Source organism: Coptis chinensis, chromosome 3, assembly GCF_015680905.1.
Source record: "Coptis chinensis isolate HL-2020 chromosome 3, ASM1568090v1, whole genome shotgun sequence".
NCBI lineage: Eukaryota > Viridiplantae > Streptophyta > Magnoliopsida > Ranunculales > Ranunculaceae > Coptis > Coptis chinensis.
Window position 1 is genome coordinate 15,320,003 of NC_141458.1, and position 23,373 is coordinate 15,343,375.

Sequence of the window (23,373 nt, forward strand, 5' to 3'; positions counted from 1 at the left end):
GCTTACCGTACTACCGTAGTATGGCGACGTGCAGTACACTATCAAGGTCCAAGCATAACTGGGAGTGCTTATATAGAGAATATTCAGCTTTGCTATGACCAGTACTTTGATATCAGTTTCGTTTTGGACAGTTCCAGACTTCCAGGGTAACTGTTAAAGAAGATGTTTCTTTGGCAGTTTGATTTGGTAGCTATTCCAGTTGTGGATAATGCAATAGTGCTGTTATTCTGTAAAGGACATTGTTGTGAATCCCAAGAAGTCACGTGTTGCTACTATTACAAGAATATTCAACTTTGCTATGACCGGTACTTTGATGTCATTTTTGTTTTGGACAGTTCCAGGGAAACTGTTAAAGAAGATTCAGAATGTAGCTGTTTCTTTGGCAGTTTGATTTGGTAGCTATTCCAGTTGTTGGATAATGCAATAGTGCTGTTGAAGTAAAGGACATTGTTGTGAATCCCAAGAAGTCACGTGTTGCTACTATTACAGCTAGCTGTGTTGTTCAGCATCATTCAACTAACTAAATTGCTACAATTCTACTTTTTTCATATTCTTGGTGTAGTTAGAGAGTTAATAGTGTCATGGATATCTTACAGAAGTACTGACTCAGCTTGGAGAAGTCTAGTGCTTTTTTCAGTAGGAATGTGCATAACACATCAGAAAATGATTCTTAGGAGATGGAAGATAAGGAGATTCACGAGTATCTTTTAGAAAGTTTACAAAAGAAAGTCAGTGGTTGGAAAGCTAAAATCCTTTCACAAGCTAGCAGAACCACTTTAGTCAAATCAGTAGGGCAAGCAATGCATATCTATGCCATGGGAGTTTATGCTTTACCTAACAGAATCAATGAAAGGATAGATAGACTCAATCGGGATTTTTGGTGGAATGGAACAACAAATACTACTGCTTGGCATACTATGAGTTGGGAGAAACTTTGCAAATCAAAGGCAAATGGGGGTTTGGGTTTCAGGAAAGCCAAAGAAATGAATTTGGCCATGTTGACTAAATACAGTTGGAGACTTATTACAGATGAGAATTCGATATGGTCTAGAACATTCAATAGTATATATAAGTGGGATTGTTTTAATAACCAAGATGGTAAGAAGAAAAAACCACAATCTTTTTTCTGGAGAGGTATGCAGTTAAGTATGAAAGCAGTAAAGAAAGGATTTATGTGGTTACTTGGTAATGGCTCTAGGATAAAAACTTTTTCTGAACCTTGGTTATCTTTTCTTGATAAACCTCTTATTTTAGGAAACCACCTAAACCCAAAAAGAGTCAACCTGAACCTCACACGTAGAGTATTTGACCTATCTAGGGAAAACGGAGAGGAATGGGACATTACTAGGTTAGGAGAATTGTTTCCTAACCTTATCTCTGATTGTATTAAAACCTTAACTATCAAACCAAATGTCATTGATAAAATCATTTGGTGGAAAGATAAGAAGGGAGTTCTTACAGTCAGGTCTGCTTACAAGTTGCTTGCCAAAGAATATGAGGAGGGTGAGAGCTCTAGAATGAATAAAAAGAGTATAAGGAGGATCTGGAAAATAAAAACTGATGCAGCCACTCAACTCTTTACATGGAAAGCTTACATGGGAGGTCTACCCACTGGAGAGGTTTTGATGCGGAAGAAGTTTAAGGGTGATGTAACTTGTGTTTTCTGTGAAAGGCACGTTGAAACTGATTATCACCTTTTCTTTGGTTGTGAGTGGAGTAGAACACTATGGTATGGATCAAACATAAGTTTGAGGGCAGATGCAAAAGAAGAAAAGGATATCGATGTTGGCTTGATGATTTCATTAGTCGAGAGAGACAAGGATCTACAGGCTTCCAAGATCTATGGTTTATGTATGATGCATGAAATCTGAAAGCAAGAAACAAACTCAAGTTTGAAAGAAAGAGGAGCGATTTCGTGAGCTCTACACAATTGTGAATCAAAAAATAAGAGAATCACAAAAGCCTATACTGCGCAGAGAACAATCCATCCCCTAATGGCGGGATCTTCGCCATGTCATAAACAATACTTAGATTTTAGTGTGCGCCATAGGGAGTTATACAAAGAATAGGAATCTCATCTCTTTTGATGGTGCTTTTAACAGATGTGAGAAATAAGGGGCCGCGGCCCAATATGCGTAAGTCCGGATGGTAAATTACAGGGGCAAAGATACATGAAATTCAATTGTCAAACAGCCTATACAAAAGAATGTTATGGAGCAGAAGTCACAACTGCTCTAATTCAGAAGATAAAGCCAGGGCCCTCTATAGTCTTGGGAGATAATCGTCAGTTGATGGACGTGCTTGCAGGGAATGAGGAAAGCTTAGGTTAGCAAGTAGATGAACATGTGAAGAAAATTTTAGATTTATTTCAAGTTTGTAATAAAAAAAATGAGTCCAATTCCGAATTCTTTTGGATAAGCCGTAACACCAATGGAGATGCCCATGAACTGGCCAAGTGGGCAGCAAGATATGCAGGAATTGGACCTCCTCCAAACTGGGTATTTGAGTCTGTAACTACTCTTATGAGATTTTAAATATATGGAAAGAAGTGGTTTATCGAAGAAAAAAAAAAAAAAAAAAAAAAAAAAGTTGGACAAAGGAATGCGGATAACTAGTTGACATCAAGATACACGCGACTACCAACGTGCGTGATGGCTGCAGAAGTAAATTGTGACTTGTTGATTCTTGTCGAGATGTTGAGATCGACGATATATTTAATTGATATTTTTTCGCTCGATGTTGTTAAGATGTTTGCAGGGTTCAGAAATCAGAGTTCTTACATCTACTGATAAAAAAAATAAGAGTTCTTACATCTATATATAAACACGTACAGACTTGCAGCAACACTTCTATACAAGAAACATGACCAACCTGGGGACACAACTACAAATACATGCATAGTACGCTCCTCAGTAGTTTCCTAGTTTCTAACGTTGCTTCTTTCCACCAGACAGAATACGAGAGATCTGAAGCCCTCTGCTGAAAGCTTGGTTAAACAGCAGTCTGGTTTGGAAGTCTGAGACGAATGGGAACCACGCCAGAATAGCCACGGGTGTGAAGATCAAGACCCCCATTATATATTCGTATCCCCTGGATAGAGCTTTGACGGAAGCCCACAACCCAAGGGTCTTCATTGGCGTCCTAAATACTTGGGAAATCTGCATACCACGCAGCATAATGAGTTTAAGATTGTTAAAGGAGTACAGACATTTTGGATAAACTCAAGAAAAAGTACAAAAGTTTCAGATGAGAGAACAATCATACTCAGTCTTAAAGTCCCATATTAACTGAAAAATGGATGAGATGAGATGATTAGCTAAGCTTACTACATCTGTTTTTCCTAAATGTATGAAATACCAGCTTCACTGCAAGCATTGGAAATCAATTACCTGACTGTAATTTTTTATAAAGATGCAAATTATTTAACTACAAACCAAATAGGTTAAGATTAGTAAACTCAAGCCAATTTCCACAACCACCAGCACCACCACCACACAATAAAGGGTTCATTTCTAAATTCGAATATCAACTAAACATCAACAAGTATCGAGTTACCACACCATCAAATCTGCTAGAACACTGATATCACTCATTACATCTTATTCAACTTATAACAACTCGAGGACAAGCAGGATAATAATCTGAGGAAAGTGCAAGATGAAGTAAGATCACAAAGGAAAAGTGAAGTCCAGATGGCGAGTTAATTCAAAGAACGGGGAAGTACCACGAAACCAAGCATGCGAACACTACCAACATAAACAATCCATTCCTTACAGAAACAGTAAAGTGAACAATGTTTTCCGATCATCACACTAAGTACTGGAACCCTCTCTTAACAAGGGCAGCCGTATGTACAAGGCACTTCCAGCACTTAGTAGCAGGAAGCCTTAATATTTAATACGATGAACTTGCCTCTCTAAAACTTTCCCAGCATACTTCTAGAACAGAGTAAAATAGCACTACAAAAACTAGACTTTTCTAAGAACAAGCTTCATCATTGAAAATAATAAATCAATAAATAGTAGAAAAATGTTTTTACGTGTTTTCAAACAAACTCGGGGTGGAGTCACAAAATCTGTTCCACAAGACGGTGGAATATGAAGCTGCACAGACGAGGTGGAGTCTTCGATAAGGAAGGACCAGCAACATCGGGGGTTATTGCTGATATTTGCTTAAGAATGTATGAATAATTAGTGGTTCACTCCTTTAAACTTAGTGGTTCTCATCCATCACAGTATCAATTAAATCTAGCAAATATCTCTTACCAAACCAACCAGACTTTTACCAATATTCCAAATCATGTGACACTGATAATTAGATATGTCTAGATTGTCTAATCCAGGGTGTAAATTTCTAACTCTATCCCGGCCAACAAAACACCACAGCTCACCTCATTGCCTAAAATGGCATCAGCTGCTGCTGGTTGATGAGAGGTTTGGTGTTTTACAAACTTGTGTAGAGTTTTAAGCTTTACTAATAGGCGTGGGATTTCATATAGTAATTAGCATAGGTGGGCCTGTTCCACTGGCATTACCACCAGCAAATTTATAAGGACACTGGCATTACCTGTGCAGTTAAATCGTTACTCGGTCGAAGAGCGAGTAGCGACAAGGTCTAGTTGGTTGGGGATTAATCAGGCAATTTTTCAGAACACTATATTTCTTTACAAATACATGATTAAAGTGTAGAACTTTAAAAAGTCGAGGGTTGATCGAATCGGCGAAATGTCGAGTTCGATGTTTAACAGTGAAATAGTGAACACAATTACTTGGCTAATCGGCACGTATTAATCAGCTAATCGGGCTAATCAGCCGAGTACTCGGGGAGTTTTTGAGCCCAATCATAATCGGGGGTTAGACAGGTCAGCTAAGTAGCGAGTACTCAACGATTACTCGGCGAGTACTCAATGGTTTAACTGCCCAGGGCGTTAGGTTAAGACGCTCACAACGTATCATTATGTAGGAAAAAAGAAGAATGAGAGTTTTCAGAATCTTAATGGACGGGATTGACTCTAAAGAAGGATCGTCTAATTACTGAAACATTCAGTCATGGCTTCCTTGTGAAATCAGTAGTTTGTCTATCCTGATGAAGGTGTATATATTTCCAATTCAACTACTTATAAAACCAGCTACATTTTTCAGTAGAAACAAATTAGAGTTCAAGATATAAATTGTACCTGCAACAATGCCCATCCAGTTGGCATGAAGGCCAGAAGGCTGACAAATATGTCCCCAACTGTGAGGTGAAGGAATGCAAATAGAATGCCAAGGATTATAATAAATCCAACAAAGAGGAACAGCTTTAGCAATCTGAACATCAGTTGAAAATCTGCACTAAACTTCCTCCTGCCCATGGACACAATCTGCAGCAGGAGATAAAAGATCTCAAGTGGCAAGCACATGCAGGAAGCTATTGTAAAAACCAATGAGTCTGCTTCATCCTTGACATGTAAAATAGAAAAATTACCTTCAAGATTATCATAACCGCCAGAATGACGAACCATGAAAGACCATAGACCTGATATAAAATCAAATTACAGTGAAGTATTAATACAGAAGTTGAACCTATAAAGTCAGTGACAACACATTCCCATTTTGTTCTATGGAGAGAAAAGAAAAACATTTGCTGACTTCTCTGTCACTCATATATGAAAGAAGCAGCTGGCTCCAGGCCTGGCCACTTGATACACCTCTTCATTTTTTTTGCAAGAGTAAATAACCATTGTGCTAGAAAATCAACATTTGTTCTTGTTTTAAACAAAAATAAAAATAAATTCAGGATGATCCTTTGGGGTGAAAACAGATCCACATTTTTTTGTGGGGGAATGTTCGATACACAGGTTCAGCATTTGTATTATGTGGCAAGAGAGTGGACTGACAAATATCGGTACACAGGCTGCCTTTTCTTATGTAATTTCTAATACTCAAATTGCTTAGCACCAGGGAAAATATATTTTGAACCATAAATGCAACAGAGAAGCAAGAACTTATTAAGATGACAAAACACTCACCATGATGCTCTTGTTCTTATTGGCGACATGTAGATGATAGACGATTCCATATTGATAGGTAAAGAAACGTAGGGAAAGAACAACCTCCCAAAACCTTCCTGAAAGACCAGTGTACTGCAGGTGTTCCTGTTCTTCTTTCCACCAGGATTCCCAGCTCTTTTGTGCCGGCACACCAATACCACCGTGGCTACTTATCCATTTTGACCAGTCCTCCCAGTCTTCCACTATCTTTTGCCACTCAAAGGCAGAAGGGTTGAAAAAAAAAGGGGCGAACAACCAAGAAAGCACCAAGAACCACATCGAGAACGTGAGAAGCAAATACGCTGAAGTGCTAGTAGCTGCAGCTCCATATATCTGATAAACAATGAGCAATATCATTAATTCCAGTCCTTTCACGAAATGGCTCCTTGAAAACATCCTATAATTCTCTGCGAATTTCTCATGGCGAACTACAAAACCACGACCAGTAGCTCTGTACTTGGCACCGCCGTGCAAGATTGTACGTCCAAAATAGTGGATCTTCGTCCCGAGAGAAAAAGTGAAGAAGACAGCGGCCAACTGAAGCTGCATAATAACTATGTCACCAAATGCAGTTCTGAACCCTCTTTCCAGTCCGATCTCCATGACCATGGGCAAGGCCATCAACAGTCCTATCTGAACAAGGGACTGTGATGCCATGGCTGCCTGCAGAGGATTATCTCCCTTGGACCGTGCGAATTTCATGATTGACTTTTCCAATCCACTTAATGACAAGTAAAGTTTTCCATACAAGAAAACATAAACTATTATTACGACCATCTGCATTATAAAAACCAAGAGCAAAGCTTTAAGATAGATTCATAGTGGTACTTACCGAATCTCAAGAATATAAAAGTCACGTACTAGATGACGGATCTTAAATCTTAATTTCCAACAGCGTCTTAGGTAATTTAACAAAAATTTCTAAAAAATATGGATGAGACCAAATCATTTAATATTGCATGGAATCTGTGAGTGACCGTAGCTCCATTATTAAACTTGTTTGAGAATATATTAGATATGTTTCAGCATCAACTTCTCACTAATATCGATATTCCTCACCCAATAAGTTGCTCATAAGTCATATGTGAAAAGCCTGGAGTCAAGATCAAATTGTAGTTTAATAAAGCATAACGCAAAAGACAAAAAACATTTCTCCACATACATTTGTAAATAATTCAACTGAAAGTGACATTCTAGGTTTTGCAAGAATAAAATCCTTTGACCGATTCTGCAGAACCAAAAAGTTCCAAAATGTGTCTGACACAGTTTTAAGAAGTCATGTCAAATAACTTTCAATGTAATGCCCTAACTTAAACTTGAACTTATCACCAGCTGTACTTCTTAGTTTTAAGTGCTCATAAGGAAGGATGAGTAAAGGTGAGCATAACTGATATTGCTGACTTCAGGTCCTGAAAGTAATCAAGTTACTTATTGTACTCTAATCTAGCATGTTAATGAGGTGATTAGTTGAATGTAATAAATATTTTTACCATTGAGCTGACATAAAATCCAACTGTTGTATAATAGCATGACAGCATGCGAAACAAGTCGAATCGGTGGCCGAGCCTATAGATGTCCCTGCTGAGAACCTGCTCTCCATTACCACAAGCCACTTTTGCTTCAAATAGAGCAATTTGGTTGAACCCAACATCACGTCCTTTCCCAACCTGAATGTACTCATGATGGGTGACATTTCCACGTCTTAAGGTCGAATTGAACCCTGGCCATGGAAGATAGATAACGTACATTGTAAGAAATCTAAATCTGGTACACTGAAGTAAAGGGGAAATAGACAGAGGAAAAAGAAGACGGTAAAGTGAGAATCTTACCAGCAAATATGTCTTCACTCAAATTAATACCCCGAGAAGCCTTGCTGATACCACCCCGGGTTAGGTGGAAAATTCTATCGAACACATCTGGATGGCCATAATGGAATCGAACCCTGAAACCAACCAATAAAGTAATCAGATGAATATTCCATTTATTCTTTGTTTATCTTAAAAATCTTTCTGTAGGTTTGCATCTTATGATAAACTAAAAGTTGCAGTGAAAATATATTAAAAAAAAATCAAACTCAATCCTGTGCTTAATGATGAATTAACACAATTTGTCTTCCAGATCACATGCTGATTGGCATCTTGGGTTCGGACGTAATGATATTTATAACTTGCAGATCTATCAGAAGGCCCATAAGCAGGCTCTTCTTGAGTTCTCCCAAGAATTGGATACGAATAAAAGGATATTCCAAATTATGATCACCTGGGAGGTGGGAGGTGGGAGGTGGGACACATGTCTGTTGTAACAAAGACAAATTGAAGATGTAATCATCAGGTTTAACATGGTGGCTATTAAGATGTTATCACTCACCGTCTCCGTAACAAAGAAAAATTGAAGGGGTGTTTGACATGGGTATGAAGTGCCAAACACACAAATTCCCGCAAACCTTGTACAACCCACTAAAGTGCATCCTTGTGTTTTGACACGTTTTGACACATTGAGTGCGACATGTGACATGGTGCCCAAAACAAAATTCTTCAAAATAAAGTCTCCTTGTTACATATGCATGCAGTAACAATGAGAAGTAAATCTCATACTTCCAAAACTATTGCTACACAATAAATGAAATAAGAAACTTACTTCAAAGGATTTGCAAGAACTCTTTGACCAATAGTGACAAAACTTGTTTCCTGGTTTGACATAAACCAAGCCAAAGAAGACACACTGCAACAATATGCAATGAAACGTTAAAACTAAATCCGAATAAAGAACCAGTACGAGCTTTCCGAATGAGCTCATAGCTCAAAAAGCTTGGATCATCTTCACAGCACTCACCTTCCAGTGAAGATATGTTCACGTACGCCGAGAATCGAAGGTGGGCGCACTCCATGATACTCATTGAATTCTTCCAGAAGATTACGCATTTTAAAAGCTTCTTCCAGGTAATTGTCCTACCATAATTCAGTAGTATTAGATTAGTTAAACAACTCATTGCTAATGAAGGTAAGTTCCAAGCACATAGGGATTACCTGGTTCATATCAATGGTCTGAAGAGCTTCCCCTCGAGTAAAAATTATTGCATGGTTCTGGTTTTCAGGTTTTCCTTCCCCTATCTTAGCAGGACCCGGCAATTTTATACGATAGATTTCCTATTTAGAACAGAAAGGTATACATCAGTTGACATATCCAGAAGACAGTCACTCATGACATTTCATTTGCTTTGAAATCTTCAATGATATGATTACCTGGTCAAGATTATTAACAGCTTTGACCAGTACAGAAGAGTAGACCTTCTGCACACTGCCACCTTCGCTTTCTTCAACTTCATCAATGTATGCTACTCGAAGAGATGGATTACTGCATGCAAAGTCAAGAACTTAGATTATGACTGAATTGAACACGATGTCAACAATAAACTTACTTTACTATATATATTAATCCACACAATTCTCAATGATTATAAGGAAAAGTTAACGTACTTGACCATCAAGTTTAGAATATCCGTTGCACGGCGGTCTCCACATTGCTTCTGGTTGCCATAGTTCTGACAGGTAGCAACATATGTGAATTTTAAGTCAGCTACAGCCTCTAATTGGGCACAAAGAGATCTCTGGCTTTTTCGCTCTTCTTCTGTTGGAACGGTGACTGCCTTGTAACCTTGTAGAATTTCTGTGGTGCTTATGATAAGAGTAGTTAGAAAATTATACACCAATGCAAGAACGTAACTATCTCATACATATTCATCTCTCTTGTCTTTACCACTTTACCTCTTTCGTCAGCCATGTCAAGGAAAGCTTGAAGCTTCAATGCCCTCCTGTAGTACATCATTCCTCTGACTGCAAAACCAACAGATTTTATCAGAACAGAAATAGTAATACGAAAAAAAGATTATAAAAGAAAGAAGAATCTTCTTGCAGTTACCTGTTCTGCACAGAGTTTGACCTCTTAGAGACACCCAATGACGAAGATGCAAGATGTTCTCCTCATTTTCCCAAACCTCACTCGTTTTTTTGCAGTTGATCCTCTCCATGAAGTTGGTCCATTCGTCTATCAAAGATATATCGTTAACCACATCAATTTGATAGAATCAACAAAAAATGAAATCGAAAGTAAATAGGGAATCTTTATGTGCAAAACCTGGGAAGATCTTTTGCAGGTAAAATACGATTGATACACCGTCTTCATTCTCCTGCTCCAAGTCGCTTTTAGAGTAGACCGTCTCCTCACTGTAGTAAGGAGTCATAACACTGCCAATGACGAGTAAAACAATTAACAAGAGTGACAACCTCCAGTGCAATAAAAATTTGAACAGCTACTAGTATACTGCTAAGCAGTGGGGGCGTGAGCAGAGAGGGAGAGGGAGGAGTGGAGATTTAGAGTGGGTGGAGAGGGAGAGGGAGAGGGACGAAGAGAAAGAACAGAAGAGATGAGGACAGACAGACAGAAACCAACCAACTTTGTTTTTGTCCGCATAACCCACCCCCCCCTTCTGCCAAGATCGTTTGCTCCGCTCACTTGACTAAAACTATAATTTCATGAGTATAAAACTCGTTAACCTGAACAAATTCCCACACTAAGTATACAAAGACCAATAGCATTCTCTTCATGTAGCAGTAGCTATTATCCTATTACGTAATACATCATGAACAAAAACGAGAACAGGTTTATGTAGAATTTTCCTACCCATGTAACCATGTTACATCAGCTGTATACACCCTCAAATATTTGAAAAAACAATGCTTGAATGTTGCAACAATAAGTTTTGAATTTTTGCTAAAACCAAGTGTTGTCTATATAAATACATAGAATATATCATTGTCACTTATTCAGCTTGACTCTCCTGCATCAAGAGATTAATCAAATATCCAAATGAATTATGTGATTCCCCTCAAATCTCATTTTGTACCCCCCGAACTACAGACTCCTCTGACTGATCATGGACTCTGCAACAAATAAAGCACAAGCCACCATAATCATGGTAACAAACTAATAATCCAACAGAAATAATCAATCTATGAAAAATGTTGCGCAGTATACTGGGCACATGTGTATATTCACAAGAATCACTTTTATAATGAACAAAAAGAACTTCTGCCAATACCAATAAAACATGGAATTGAACCTGAAGGAGAGCATGTTACGGACTCGGGGAGCGCCTGGCATTTCCATGAACAACGAGTTTGTAAAAAACGCAATTCTTCTACGTGCCTCAAGGTTTGTCGGCACATCAATTGCAGATTCTTTTACAGTCAAAAGAAGATAAAGACGACTTATCTGAAAAATGTACAGGAGGCAATGTAAATTGTTAGGTGCAATCAATGTTCTCTTTCGGTCCAATGGATATATTAAGAGAAATGGTGCACCTGTTCTTCCCATTGAGCTGTAACTAAAGGAGGGAAGACTATAGCAGGTTTTGGATCGGTATCCGCAAAAAGTTGTTTTCTATCCTTGTTACCGTGGCCAAGTTCTACCAATTCTCTGAAGAATAACAGTGGAGAAAAAAAAACAATAATTAATTGGTGAAACATGTTAGGCTTTCCTCCTAAAATGTTTTAACAATTTGCACGTTAAAAATATTTAGAACAATTCACCGACCGAATCTCATTCACCATCATATCGCGAGTAACTACTTCAAGCATGTCCTGCAGCAATAGTACTACAGTATCTCGGTCAGATGAAACGCCATCTTTCTGCAACAAGCAAGGGCAATCAAATGGGATGGCTTTAAGCAGACATACACATGTGTAATGATTCTAGAAAATAAGAGCACAATTCAATAATGACCCACCAAAATCCCCACAAGTTCAACAAACTTCTTGCAAAGGATGGGAAGAGGATTCGTTCTGAAATTTGCAAGAAAAGTATTCTTCAAGATGTTACTTTCAATTTCTTTTATTATAAGTCCAATAATCCTGTAAAGAGAAGTATGGTTAGTGGTCAATCAAGAACAGATTCACAAATGTGAGAATTCAAGAGATCCTACAAATTTTGTCCACCTTTTGTCTATGTTTCTGAGTCTTCTTAAAGACATGTATGCATTCAATTCACCTAGTTATTTCTTATTGCAACCACGCCCCCCCCCCCAACCCCAATATATGTTATCACTTTTCATGAACTGCTAGGATCATGAGTCCTGACAAACACCCTTTGCCTTGCAGTTTCCTTTTGATGAATAAAGAGATATTAATAGTAATAGTAATAGGCAGAAAACAATGTGCAGCTTTACTAGCCTTAGGTTGTAACTCTAAAAGACAAAAACACAGTGCAAGCAATCATGTTAAAATCGCGTGGTAATTATATTAAAGGAAGATACAAAACATAATTCTCAAGCTCAAACATCTAAAATAATGCGAAAAAAAATCATAACTTGAACACTTATAAGCCAAATTCCACTGAAATGAAAATGAAATATAAAAAGTAAAGAGCAAGTGAGTGAAAGACAACCTTTTCTCGTTCTCTCCAACAACCAATGCATTCAGGACAAGCTTAAATGACTCGTAGCATTCAATCACAGCACATTTCATATATTCATCGGCACATATACGCTTCCAGAGATCAGAGTCTCTAGATCGAAATTGTGCTGCCATATTTAATGCTACTGGGATCTGCACAGACAAATCATTGATCACAAAGTAAACTCTGGTACTTGACAATATCTACAAAAAAACTGGATCTGCTCAAATGACCTTGCTAGCAAGCAAAAAAGGAGGCCATTGTATAATTCTCAGGCTAGGATCTGATGAATAAGGAACCAGTAATAGATCCATTTCCCTGTATTAAAACAATAACCCCATCAAATTCAAGTTAGATATGAAACAGAGAGCAAAATAAGCCAAACCGAAAATCAGTGACTTGAATAAAGGTCTTTCCTATCGCTTATGAGGTCCTCTTCGCGGAAACTGCAAATCACTTCATTCCACAGCTGAGCAAACTTTGCAGCTTCAGTTCTCCTGCTTACTGAAACCTGTTTTAGGAGCCAAATCCAAAAAGTAGGTATGAGGTAATAATGTCAGAATTGTCCAATTAAATATCAAAGACCAAAATATGAGATGCAACCTCTGCAAAACGCTTCGAGAAAGAAAATCCTCTCTTCCTGGTATTATCAGAAGGCACTAAGTTTGCACTGAAGGCTGCGGGTAAAGATTGGAATCGTGATCTTAGCATGCCAAGAGTCCGTATCTATAAGAACAGAAATGAAACAACAAAACACAGTTATTCACTTTTCATGCGGATGATGGCATGTCAATAATCTAAACTTTTCTTTAACTAGTAATTCTGAAATAACAATATTACCATAAAGCAACACATAGATCATTACTATGGAACAAATTGTGCAAAATAGGTGCTCCATAGATGATAGAGATATACTAACGATTTACAGCACTTTTAGTAAAGAGTTGGTCTCCCAATTTTTTCTTCGTCAACATAGTTCTTAGGACATCCATCCAAAAATATCCAGACAAGCAGAAATAGTAGAAATACCAAACGACTGTAACCGGATTAATGATATTCACATATGCCTGGATTCACCGAACAAGATATATAAACTAAAATGAGAGAAAAGGTTTGTATAATCACAAAGAAAGCTTTTTTCTCTGTTCTTTTCTTTTTTCTCTTTTCTTTTACACCTCTTTTCTGCACAAGGCCTAGGCCTAAAAAAAATTATCAATTTACTTAAAAAACTTGTTAGAGTTCTAAGGGACATCTCACAAGGGGAGTATTATAAGGCCCCGAATTTTTTCTCCGAATTTTTTTAGGAAGTTTTTATTACTTGTGATTTGTGAACTCATATTTTCAAATATATACTGGAGTGACACAAGGCCGAAACTCATAAGGCCTGTCCTCTTTTTCACTATTTTCTCTCCAAACTTTTTATCCATTAACAACAATACAATTTTACTGAACTTAAGCAGATGAGACAACTATTTAATTTGGGAATCCGACTCAAAACCAATTGGTGATGAGTAGAGAGGCCCTGGGATTTTTTTATTTGAAAGGCTTAAGATACCCAATGTGGGGTTAAAAATCTCAACTACAAGTCAACAACTAATGCACCATAATCCACATAAACAAGAGTACCACAGGCTCTCACAGGTTCCTATTGACGTCAGAAGTTGAATTTCATAGGATGGATTAAGTAAAAGGATAAAACTGTAAGCAACGATTCAATAAGAATAAAAGTTCCTAATTAAGATTCTCCATATTTTCCTGAAATCCTCACAAATCATAAGTGTGAATCTTCTATAAGACAAAGAACGAGATAATCTGGCATTTGTGGAACCAATCACATTTTCATTTCTGTGCATGTAACAAACACGCCTTACCAACAGAAGTTTGTACATGTTATCCAAAGTGAATAATCACAAAAACTAAACACTTGTGAAATGTTCACATGTTCACTGCAACTGTTGCAACAAAATGAAATCAGGAAGTCTTTCAGAAAAAAAATAAATTCCTGACGCATTACATAGTTATCATATTCAACAATCACAGACGCTCTTCAACCCCTACCAAAACTAGAAACACTCTCCCCGAAGGGAGTGGATCTCAAGTCTCACTTATCAATGGGGAAGTGGATCTTAAGTCTCACTTATCAATGGGGAAGTGGCTCTCAAGTCTCACTTATCAATGGATCCACCCACGGTCAGAAATCTACTTTTTACCTGATTTTATTGAGAAATTATGCACTAGGTTTGCCATCAAAATTTTCTTACAGGCCTCCCTTGCAAACAAAGCTGATGAAAGGCTGGTCAGTAATAAAGAATCTCTGAAGCATTGAGGTGCATGACAATAATAAAAACAAAATGTAAAGGGTCTGTTATTATGTTAAAAGACGGGATGGATAATGATGAAGAAACTATACCATGACAATATTGAATTGAAGAAATTACAAAAGTCATATCATAACTTCGACCACTCCTTAATGGTACCTTTCCTATCATTGATGATATTTAGACCTATATTTGACTAGTTCTTGAAATAATACTTCAAGAAATAATCTTAATTGATTAGTTCTACTCCAACTACCACGTATATATATTCATCTACCGATTTCAATCCAAAAGACTACGATGATATAAGATGCTATTACCAAAAATTACTAATGCAGGAGCGCAACAACAATCCAAATGCATAAATACTATATATTTACTGAGATTCATTACCTCTCCAAGCCGATCAAAAGCTCCCAAAAAACCACCATACAAGGTTGAGAAAACAGAATACCAGATCTGAGTGTCCATAAAATAAACCTGCATGAAGCCAATGACTTAATGTCATATACATGATTAACAGCTTGAAGTTCACTATGTTCGCAAAAACTAATTATTCTAAACGAAGGTTTAATTAAAAAATAAATGAAATAGTAAAACTACCAAGATTACTGGCACCCAGAGGGCCACGACAGCACCAATGTTGTGTTTTGCTGTATCCAGCAGGCAAATTGTCATTATGGCAGTACAAAGAGTTAAACAGAATGACATTATGTACCGTCAAGAAAAACAAATACCATTAGGGAAAAATTCATGCCAATCATATTCGATACGGCGTACGTTCATTATATCCTTTGTGGGCTTCATCAATGGATTTATCTGGTCAACAAAATGCAGGTTGAAGAAACTAAACAGCAAACGCAATTTCTAAATGATAGGAGGAAGAACCATTAAACTGAGATTAACCTGGATGTAATAGCTGAATGCCAATTTGGAGCACAAAAGAAGAACCCAAAATAGAGTATACCTGAAAGGAAAAGCAGAGCAATTCAGCAAACTGATTAAAAAATCTCCACATATAAGAATGATATCCTCCAATGATAATCAACAAATTAGAAACTTGGAACACCTTTCCTTGTTGAACTTACTTGATAAGCGCATACTGACTTTCATGCATTCCCCTTCCAACATATATCCTTTGCTACAAATATGTGAATTAAGTCATTCAGTTTAATAAACATCAAAATCTTGAAATAGGCTTTAACAACGAAAAGATAATAATAACCTAGGGAAATAAGAACTCCAAACCGGTAGTAATAAAGACATCGAACTAATGGTGAAATTGTGATATTATGCAAGAGAGATAATTCTTGATGTAGAATGTGTCCAATATAGTAATTTAAAGAATAAACCTGGCTGATATTGTAAAAGGAAAGTAAACATATAAACAGATACGTCCAAACGACTACCAGGACTCAAATAAATGCATGTTAACTCATGTATCGTAGCAATTTCACAAGTCAACCCCTGCTGTAAGAATTATTGACATTTGATCCAGTGATTTGTGGATAGTGAAACTTCAGCTGCCAGCTGGTTTTTATTAATAACCTTTGTGCCAAAATCTAATCAACACATTAATCTCTGTGTGCAGGTTAGTACTTAGTAGTAAAGTTATTTAATCGGAACGAGAGGTCTGAGTGGAATTAACATTTTTACAAGGCAGCTTGAGACCACCAGTTACTCCATTACTTATCTAAGATACTTTCTTACCTCTATATTGGCAAACTAAAACATTCCTTTTGATTTTTCTCAATCTGATTGGAGGCCATATCAATAGATTAAGCTGATAAACCTAAGAAAACAGTGGTCCTGATCAGATTTGAGTTGTTGACACTTGAAAACCTTAGAAACTGGTGGTTCTAATCAGCTTGTTTTTGGAGTTGATTCCACTTATCTAATCACATGGTTAATAACTTATTATGAACTCCACTGAATTAAATCTCTAGACAGAATTTTAAATCCATTACGGTTTACACATAAAACACATCTGTTTTATTTTAATAAGATTGCAATCAGAGAACGACAAAACAAACAAACGACCCCTAAATAATAAAAATTAGTTTATCAGTCAGACTAGGACCAAATCTCATTACACACTTCCTATTTAAATACTTTTAACTGAAACTTGGTCATATAAAATTTTTGAGACCTCAAATTAAAGCAAGCTAGATGCACTAATAGTGCCTTTTCTTTTAGAAATATGTGTTTGGACTTTGGAGTAACTCCTTTGTAGAGAACTTGAGACTCACTATATATGTAACAAATCGACAGCAGAGTATTTGTAAGTTTTTTCAAATCTTAATTAATCTCTTCAACTTGGATCAACCAATCAAGTAAATCATGCAAATAGCATTTATTTAAAGTAAATGAAATACAGTTGAGAAGAATGATAAGACACGGATTAATGGAGATGGGGAAGGAAAAGGGAACGGATACCTGAGACCACCACAATAACAATCTAATGATACGCCAATCTGAGTTTTCAATCCACCGTCGTAACATTGGAAAAACAAACATGACTGTAGCAAGTATGTTTGGAAGCAAGTATAAAGCCACTGCAGTGATATACAAAGGTGGAATGCCATTTACTTCAGGAAGCCTTGTCATCAAGTCCTTCATATTGGCAGGTACCGCTGACAAGGATTGCATGTAACATACTGGAAGTACAATAAGCCATGCAAGACTAACTACTATCTTGAGAAGGTTTCTAAGCACATCCGTGAACTTCCACCTGTGATAGCCTGGGAAGTTCAAAACGAAGTCTAGAATACCTACATCAAAACAAAAGAGAGCAACCGAATCAGAAATGAATAACAGTCAAATCTACCAGCACAAATCAGTGTAAACCTATGTGTGCGTGTTTGGGTGGGGGGGGGGGAGGCTATCCTTTCTTACCAATGGATATTCGTACTTTGGTATCATAGTAAGTTGGTAAGAGAGAATAGTCTCAAACTCAGCTTATCTAGTAAGTTAGGATTGGTAATTCTCTACTTTCTTAATTATCTTTACCTCCAAATTGTATATGAACGCTCTCACGTCGATTACAATATAACATATAAATATATTAAACCTTCTACGTCACAATCCATATTCATTCAATCGAGTATCACCGGCCATGTTGAATTGTATGGGTGCTATTAAATGAGCGGTATAAGAGACTATTTTAGCTGAAGACCAAGGAGAGGCATGCTATGCCAAAAAAATTGTATGATTGGTAAAGGGGTATCAACTATCTTAAAGGCTTAAAGTTTTAAAGTTTTAAAGTTTGTATGTAGTAGGGATTCTATTTTGATGCAATAGTTTCTTTTTGTGACATTGAACCCGAGTCACTAATCTTTAGCTCCTTGCTAAGAAGGATCCACTCTAATTGGGCTGTAAATTAAACGGGGAAAGTATATACAGTATATCCAAAAACAAATGGTTTTTACAGGAACAACTACATATAACATACTTAAACACTTTGAAAAGTAGTATGACTTTTTCCTTGCAAATTAGATCATCACAAAAAAAAATACAAGTATCCATACTTTGAAGGAAGCGGAGAAAAGCTGCTGTGATGAAAATACTAGAAGCATAAAATAGGATCTTTTTACAATCCTTTCGAAGTATATCCCATGGTGAAGTACCACTCCATGCAATAATCGCCATAGCCTGCAGTATATCATTTGAAAATTAGTGTGTCTGTACTAGAAACTAGAGAGCATGATTAATCTTAGAATCCTCAGATTCCCAAAAGGTGAAAGACAATGTAAAGGGAAATGTTTTCTCATAAAATATAACTGAGTCAGTATGTCAATATAACTCATGTATTCACATTTCATTAAAGATTTCCAAGTATCATTCGGACCATGGTGTGATTTTCTGTCCTGATAGGTCGGCAGACAATAATATGATATTTGGGTATTGTCTCAAGGTTGCTTTGGTGTATATAGTATGTCTGGATTCGACTCGCCATTACTCCTTTTTTGGTAACATTCTCATTTTTTCTTGGTTAGCTTGTTTTATTAACCTTTTGTTAGATTATAGAAAGTTTATACAACTAAAAGGAAATAATTTTCATTTTTCATTTTTCCAATAACAACAACCAGTTTTCAATTTAACTCAATACCTGCAGTGCCAGTACATAAAAGGTCCACAGACGGTCAAAGCTTCGGAAAATGTGCCAGAAAGTTCTGGTTTCAACAAAGTTTGATTTTCCTGTGCTTTTTGTACAACGATTTCCCTAGCATAAAAATCACAATAAGTGGTGAGTGTTTTCTGTAATGTACAAAGAAGACTAAAGTTCGTAAAGTGTCTATTCGATAACGAGAACAGAGAAGTCAGACTACTTGTACCCAATTGCATGTGGACTTGAAGAAACCACCATCACCACGCATAGGCCACCCCAAAGTGAAGCAATCAGCCGACCTGAACCAATATGCAGAATAATTCAAGTTCTAAGGTAATGGAGACACTCCACAACTCGAGGTATCTTCTACTTTTTCTTTATCCATGATAAATGAAATTCTTCACACACCAGAAATACTCATTTAAGTCATCGTAATTGCACCAGGCTGAATGAGGAGCTCTGCCATTCTGATTTTTCTTGGACTCCTGGAACATCATCAATAGAACTTCATTAGTTGTCTAAGTTCTTAAATGGTACTGATACTTCATTAGTTGTCTAAGTTCTTAAATGGTTAGCATATGATGACAAGCATATGCTAAATTATACCTTCTCGATTACACGATATATCGGTGTTATAACCTTCCTCAGAAAAGCCTCATCTTCTCCACCATACGATGGTTTGATGTTTTCTCCTGTCACAATACTGACATTCCCAGCTAATAGACCATGAAGTTCATATGCCATCTGCAAAAGTACTGGAGTATCAATTTAATATTTATAGAGGAGCGATGGAAGTATAAACACACTAATGAACACTAAAACCCCACATGAATAAACATAATACTCACGTTGTGGAAGATATAGCATAGGCATTCTGGCATAAAACGGACATTCGCTGCTTCACCCCATATAAGAAGATAAAGGCCCATATACAATATCTTTCTCTGCTTCAGTTCTTGTTGTCCTTGAGGAAGCCTGAAAGTATAGAATATATACATTTGAAAGTGCAGCTTCTTTATATAGCTAAGACGCTGAGGGTTAGCTGTCTCAAGCAGTTATATGATAATGTTAACAAAGTTCCACAAAGATTCTACTACAGCTCACCGTAAACTATGCTTCCGGCCCAAGAACTTGTACCATGTCTTGTAGTTTTTAAAAAGCTTGTTCATAACTGTGTTGACAGCTCGCTCATCAAGCTGCATGATAAAATTCTTGTAAGGGTAACAGAGGAAAGTTAACGATTTTCTAGTTTTTTCGAAATGTGTAGAAGATAGCAGTGGTATCTAAATCCGAAGTGTTGATAGAGGAGGCAGAGTGATTTCTCACCCACAAAGCAATCAAATATAGTGCAGGAAAACTGAAATTTAAATCCTAAAACTACTTTCAATTCTAGTTAAGTTGAGTAGTTACAAACTTAAAATAAATTATTGAAATAAGTAATTTACAGTCGACAACTCGAAATTCAAAGCTAAACACCACTGCCTCATGAGGCTAATTGAAATATTTGTTAACATAAAACAGCTAAAGTTGTCTAACTAATCTCAAACTTTAGATGCAAAACCAATGCACCTCTGAAAGATAAGATGAGAACCACATACATAAAATTCCCAGTATGCGCTGCTCTGATAAATTAAGACCAACATTACAAAATTAAAGAAGGGAGAAAAAGTGTGGAGATGCATCATCTACTAGCAGCTCCATATGCAACAAAGTGACAAACACTTGGAAGATGATGCTAGAGGTATTAAGTTTCTATGTTTAGATCTCTGTATCATATTAAGTTTCCTAACGGGGATGCCCAAACCCAGATTTCTAATTTATCAAGAGAGAACTTGCCTTGTTGAGAGGCTCGGCCTTGGGTACCAGTCTTATATGAGCATTGGCAAGCAGTATGATTAAGTTTTCCCTTTGATTCCTGACATTGTCTCTCTGTAAACAAATATATGAAATTTACTTTGTCGAACTCTTCTTGGGACCATACTTTATGTGGGTATTCTGTTAATGCCATTAATAACACGCACCTGAAATCCAAACATGGCCATAAGCCAATCTAAAAGGTCTAAGTCTCTTGTTCTCTGTCGGGTATGCTGAAATGTGGCAGGCCAGCTTAAGCCCCAAGTGTTCCTTAGAGCAGCCACAGATGCTTTAATCTGGTTAGAGCATATACAAAACAAATGTTCACATGGTTAGTGACCAAACTGCCAAGCGGTATCCAAACTAAAACAATGGATTGAATCGTTGGACTGACAAAGGGAATGTCAATTACACAGACCTCCTCAAGCTGCATAATGGACTGTGAAGCACCAGCAGCGTCCAATGGAAGAATATTATAAGAAGTATAGATTTCGTTCATTTCTTGGACTTCTCGCGCAGCTGCAATAATCTGTCACAGTAGAACACCCCCAACAGCTCAAATCATTAGAAATATCTAAAAAGCAGCATAGCTCAATAACCTTCCACATTTACCACTTTCCACTCTTAGGCACCATAATTTGGATTGAAGAACGACAATGATTCACTAACCTCAGGAGCAACTTCTTCAACCTTCTCATTCTGATTAACAGCGCAAAGAACTTCAAGAAGAACACCAGCATTCTGGTATGCTTTGCCAATTTGGACTCTATTGAGAAATTCAAATGTGCTGATAAGTAAACAAATTCAGACAATAAAAAAGTATGTGCCTTATGTATGAAATGAAATAAACCTGTCTCCTTGCTCCCCCTTGTCCAGGGCTCTAACATACTGCTCATAGTATTGCTGATAAAAACTGGCAATTTCCCGTGCATCGGTCCTTTCAACACGGTAAGTAAGGCTAGATACGTTGTCCTGTCAAACAATTTTCACCATTAGCTTCGTCTTGATGAGAATTTCAGTGAAGAAATTAAAGGGGCAGGCATGTTGGTAATAATCTTTCAAATACGTCTTCAGCATCCACAGATCAATTTATAAAACATGGGAAATGTTGTTTATGCCTAACTAGAGTCTACAGAAAAATAGGGATCATATCTCCACACTTTCAGAACTATTCTAACCATATCTGTGACAGAGGAATTACATTACAATATTTTAGTAGAATTTGGACGTTGTAGGTGAAAGTTCAAGTAAGTATATTACTAAAACTATAAAAACAAGTTAAGGAATTAGACAAAAAAAAAAAGTTAAATCATAATAAACATTTCAAATTTATTGGAATAGAGAGGAAGAGTGAGATGAAGCTACCGGTTTGATGCTAACATGAACTTCATCTGAGGTGGCGAAAACATCAGCTGCTCTAATGAACAAAGAACTCAAGAATTGACTACAAGTTTCCTTCCTAGTTTTCTCTGTGTGTCTCACTCAGTTTAAAGTTTAGCGTGCACTGTTTTTGTTTCTCTTTTTCTTTTCTTTTTTCCTTTTGGGCTCTCTTTCACAGAGCCCAGACCAAGTGGACTATGAATAGATTTGTCAAAAAAACATGGGCTAACTTTCAGGTTCTGTTTGTTAACAATTTTAGATAGGTATTAACAAATTAACAAAGCTCTAGAATTCTAACAACATTTTCAGGCCCAATAATGACGGAATGAAAAACAGCAGCGAATGAAGAAGCTCTCTCACCCTTTCCAGTCGCTGTTGAAGATTAGTCTTGAATTGTCTAACACCACGACCAGCTGAAGTCGGATCAAGTCTATGTGATTTCTCAAATGCATAGAACCGACCTTAAAAACAAATCAACCAATAAAACAAGTTCAGAGCCGTGCATTATTATATATTAATTGGAACTACTACGTACACTATGTATAAACTTAATTCATTATCAATGCATGAATAAAGAAGTTGTTAATTATTACAGAGATAGGCGACACGTGGATGTTCGGATTCGATTTCTTTAGCAACACGGAGAATTGGAGCAATAGTTGCTAGAGTCGGTGGAACGACTTCATTATCAAACACTTCTAAAGAGAAACTTGTTGTTGCAGCAGCATTACGTGACTGTCGTCTACTTAAAGCACCAGCTGCTGGTTGTTCTACTACGTTCGCCGCCATTTATTGCTCAATCGATCTAATAAACAAAAGTTCAATGTAAGATTACTTAAAACTCGAAACAAATCACAACAAAGTTTCTCACCTCATTCAACAACAGTACTCCTTCCAGAAATCTTCTTCGCCTGTAATTTCAACAGAGAGAGAGAGAACAAATAACTAACGTTGAAGTAATAAAGAAGTAGAAAACCGGATTCATCAAACGATTACATCTATAAAAACGAGTTTATTAAAACCCTAAAAAACGATTGAAAACGAGTTCATAGATCGTTATTTTGTTCAGTGTACGTACATTCAATCAGTCTTCAAATCAGAAAAACAGAGAGAGAGAGAGAGAAGTTTACCTTTTCTGAAGAAATGAGAAATGAGGAGAGGCGTGGTTGTTGTTGTGAAAGAGGAAAGAGAGAGAGAGAAATGAGGAATGAGAAAAAAAATGATAAATGAAA

General features: G+C 36.9%; 1 protein-coding gene across 1 annotated transcript; it reads right to left on the reverse strand.

Annotated features, from left to right (window-relative positions):
• Positions 1-2,756: 2,756 nt before the first annotated feature.
• LOC147508164 (callose synthase 5-like) lies at positions 2,757-23,373 on the reverse strand. Its single transcript, XM_086600733.1, has 44 exons — positions 23,272-23,373; positions 23,013-23,052; positions 22,735-22,946; positions 22,502-22,602; positions 21,612-21,733; positions 21,431-21,527; positions 21,180-21,290; positions 20,929-21,057; positions 20,744-20,836; positions 20,012-20,103; positions 19,756-19,882; positions 19,514-19,651; positions 19,316-19,392; positions 19,134-19,206; positions 18,908-19,021; positions 18,327-18,450; positions 17,236-17,570; positions 15,888-15,940; positions 15,706-15,766; positions 15,537-15,618; positions 15,403-15,452; positions 15,193-15,279; positions 13,085-13,207; positions 12,897-12,992; positions 12,715-12,798; positions 12,473-12,633; positions 11,817-11,940; positions 11,624-11,718; positions 11,392-11,506; positions 11,151-11,302; positions 10,166-10,275; positions 9,950-10,075; positions 9,796-9,864; positions 9,508-9,697; positions 9,274-9,385; positions 9,058-9,177; positions 8,864-8,979; positions 8,669-8,752; positions 7,861-7,973; positions 7,522-7,751; positions 6,011-6,808; positions 5,467-5,517; positions 5,177-5,362; positions 2,757-3,158 (listed from the first exon to the last, which is right to left on the reverse strand). Exons 3-44 carry the CDS (start codon positions 22,928-22,930, stop codon positions 2,928-2,930), a joined length of 5,748 nt encoding a protein of 1,915 aa, XP_086456859.1. The 5' UTR covers positions 22,931-22,946; positions 23,013-23,052; positions 23,272-23,373; the 3' UTR covers positions 2,757-2,927.